The 3310-nt window shown below is 65.2% G+C and overlaps 1 protein-coding gene across 1 annotated transcript in view; it reads left to right on the forward strand.

Moving 5' to 3' along the window:
- The first annotated feature begins 1916 nt into the window (after positions 1-1916).
- Positions 1917-3310, forward strand: part of PTGDR (prostaglandin D2 receptor) — a 2828-nt gene continuing 1434 nt past the window's right edge. The window contains exon 1 of the mRNA XM_042867403.1: positions 1917-2738. Coding sequence (XP_042723337.1) covers positions 1917-2738 — 822 coding nt within the window. The remainder of the gene's footprint in view (positions 2739-3310) is intronic.

Consider the following 3310-nt stretch of genomic DNA (forward strand, 5'->3'; position numbering starts at 1 on the left):
TGGGGAGGGAGATGGGATGAGTCTGAGGTTGTGATAATGGGATGGGATGGGATGGGATGGGATGGGATGGGATGGGATGGGATGGGATGGGATGGGGTGGGGTGGGATGGGATGGGGTGGGGTGGGATGGGATGGGATGGGATGGGATGGGATGGGGTGGGATGGCATGGCATGGCATGGCATGGCATGGCATGGCATGGCATGGCATGGCATGGCATGGCATGGCATGGGAGGCAACATGATCCCAAAAATCACTTCTCCAACCCAGATGGAGGCGGTCCCCATCGCTGTCCCACTTCTGGTGCTGTGTCCCCATGTCCTTTAGGGTGGTGCCTACTCTGGAAAGCGCTGTGTTACATCGAGGTTTCTCTTCCTCCTTTCTTCCCAAGTGAGAAATTTGTGCTGAGTTTGGCTCTGTCCATCCGGTGGGGAACTTCTCAGCAGTGACAGGGTGACACTTGGGCCACCCGAGGGTTGTGCTGCTCCTGGTGACATGCCTGTCATCAGAAGGGACAGCAGTGCTGGGCTGATGCCACCATCCCGCAGCCAAGCCAAACACTGACACGTGTCCATCTGCAAGAGCTGAGCATTCCAAGGCTGGGGGACCAGGAGGAAGGGCTGCCACCATAAATCAGTGTTCCACGCCGTATTCCTTCACAAGCCATGCTCTGCACTGGATCCTCTGCTCTCTGGATCCTCTGCTCTTCATCCCAGAGGGGCTGATGGCTGAAGGCAGGTCCCAGTCCGATGAGGAATGCACCTCCACTCACTGTCAGCACGCAGTGCTCACTCCAGCTCACCGCCTCTCCCAGCCCTGCTGTCAGAGCGATGCTTTCCTGTGCTGCACCACAACGGGGGCTGAGAGCAAACGATGCACATTGGTGCTTATTCACCATCACGTGCACACTGGAAGATGTGTGCTGCTGTGGCCAGGAAGCGCTGCTCTGCTCGGAAGAGGTGCTGTGGGGTTTCTGCCCTATGGGGGTGGCTGCGTGCTGCTGGAGGGGCTGGATGCCACCGTGGGGTCTGAGCAGCAGTAGCACCCCATGGCAGCAGGTGGCGTGGGAAAGGTGTGGGTAGGGGAGAAGGGCTGAGGGCAGGAGCTGTGCTTACCCCAGTGGAGTGACTGCGCTCAGCCCTACACCCATAACTTCTCATATTACCCATAACCAGCCCTAGGGCTCGGCTGTAACCCACTACCCATCACGCCCAAGGGACTCAGCTCACGTCCTCCACCCCATAGCTACCCCAGGAGCTCAGCCCCACATCCCTTACCTGTGACCTCCCAGGAACTCTGCTTTCCTCTGCTCTGTAACCCCTCAGGACTCAGCTCTGACACGGTTACCTCCAAACCCCTTCCTAAGACTCCCCTCCTGTCCTGCACCCCATCAATCACCCCAGGACTAAGTCGTCCTCACCTGCAATCCCCCAGGAGCACAACCCCTGTCCTCTACCCCATACACCTCCCAGCTGCTCAGCCCCAGTTCTCTGCCCATAACTCCAGCGGGACTCGGCTCTGCCGCAACACCCCCGGGACTCATCTCTGCCCCCTTACCGACAACCCGCCTAGGATGCAGCCCACGTCCTTTAACCCACAACCCCCCCAGGATCTCTGCCTTGACCCCCTTCACCCTATAACCCCTGCGACTCGTCTCTGCCCCCCCCCCCTACCTACAACCCCCCTAGGACTCACCCCTTGCCCTCCACCCCGCCCCCAGAAGAGCTCAGCCCTCCGTCCTCCCCAGCCGCAGGGCTCGGCGATCCTCACGCCGCTCCCCCAGCTCGGGATCCTACACCGCAACCCCGGTCCCACCCCGCCTCCCCCGGCCGGGTGCAGGCAGCGCCCGCCCCGCTCCCCGTCCCCTCCCGCCGCTCCTCCCGGGGCGTTCCGCGCGGCGGTGCCGCACAGCGGGCGGATGGCGGCCGATGGGTACCGCTGCCGGGAGAGCCGCTTCATCGCCAGCGGGCAGTCGGTGGTGCCCAGCTCGGCTCTGTTCGCCGCCGGCCTGCTGGGCAACGTGCTGGCTTTGCTCCTCTTGGGGCAGCACCGACGGCGCTCCCGCTCCGCCGCCGGCCGCGCTCCGCGGGTCTCCGCCTTCTACGTGCTGGTGAGCGGGCTGGCGGTGACCGACCTGCTGGGCAAGTGCCTGCTCAGCCCCATCGTGCTGGCCGCCTACGCCTACAACCGCAGCCTGAGCGAGCTGGGAGCGGGCGGCCGCGGGGAAAGCGAGCCGGGAGCGCTGTGCCAACTCTTCGCCTTCCTGATGGCGTTCTTCGGGCTGGCCCCCACCGTGCTGCTGCTGGCCATGGCCACCGAGTGCTGGCTGTCGCTGGGCCACCCGTACTTCTACCGGCGGCACGTCACCCGGCGCCGGGGAGCGATGCTGTGCGCGCTGGGCGCGACTCTGTGCGCCCTGTTCTGCGCGCTGCCGCTGCTGGGCTTCGGCGCTCCCATGCAGTACTGCCCCGGGACGTGGTGCTTCATCCGCATGGCGGGCGGCGGGCCGAGCCAGCTCGGCTTCCCCGTGCTGTACGCCAGCGTGCTGGGCGTGCTGGTGTTGGCCATCGCGGCTTGCAACGTGTGCAGCATGCGGCAGCTGTACGGCATGGCCCGCAGGCAGCCCCGGCGCGGAGCGCAGCCCCCCGGCCCGGCAGCGCCGCGCATGGAGGAGCTCGACCACCTGGTGCTGCTGGGGCTCATGACCGCTCTCTTCACCGTCTGCTCGCTGCCGCTCATCGTGAGTACGCTGCGCGTCCCTCCCCCCCTCACCTCCCCGGACCCCCCCGCTTCATCGCTTCCGTTGCCCCGGCGCTGCTGTGCCCCCCCCGACGTGAAACCCCGTTCGTCCCGCTTGGGTTCACCCGCCTCCCCCACCCCTCCCAGGTTGTCCCCTTGGCGCAGCCCCGTCCCCACTTGCTGCAGGGTCACGTTGCGTCCTCGTCCTTTGGCGCAGCTCGGTGCCTGGGGTGGGGGTGGGGGTCGTGCCGCTGCTTTGCCCCTCAGCACCGCAATGCACACCTCAAGATATCGGGGGGGTTCCTTGCTTTACTGCCTCCACTGTCACCCTGTCCCAGAGGGTTGGGTTGTTGCTTTATCCCCTTGGAATAACCCCCCCATACCATCTCTCTGTCTCGTTGGTGCCAAGGAAGGGGGGGGGGGGGGGGGGGGGCTCAGCTCGTTGCTTTAATCCCTTTTAATGACCACCCCAATCATCCCCAGCCCAGCGTTGTCAGAGGGAGTCAGGTCCTTGCTTTAACCTCCTTGGAACAGGGGGGGGGGGGGGGGGGGGGGGGGGGGGGGGGGGGGGGG

The sequence above is a fragment of the Lagopus leucura genome, unplaced genomic scaffold, assembly GCF_019238085.1.
Source record: "Lagopus leucura isolate 7727_CA_CO unplaced genomic scaffold, USGS_WTPT01 Super-Scaffold_1, whole genome shotgun sequence".
NCBI classification, from domain to species: Eukaryota; Metazoa; Chordata; class Aves; order Galliformes; family Phasianidae; genus Lagopus; species Lagopus leucura.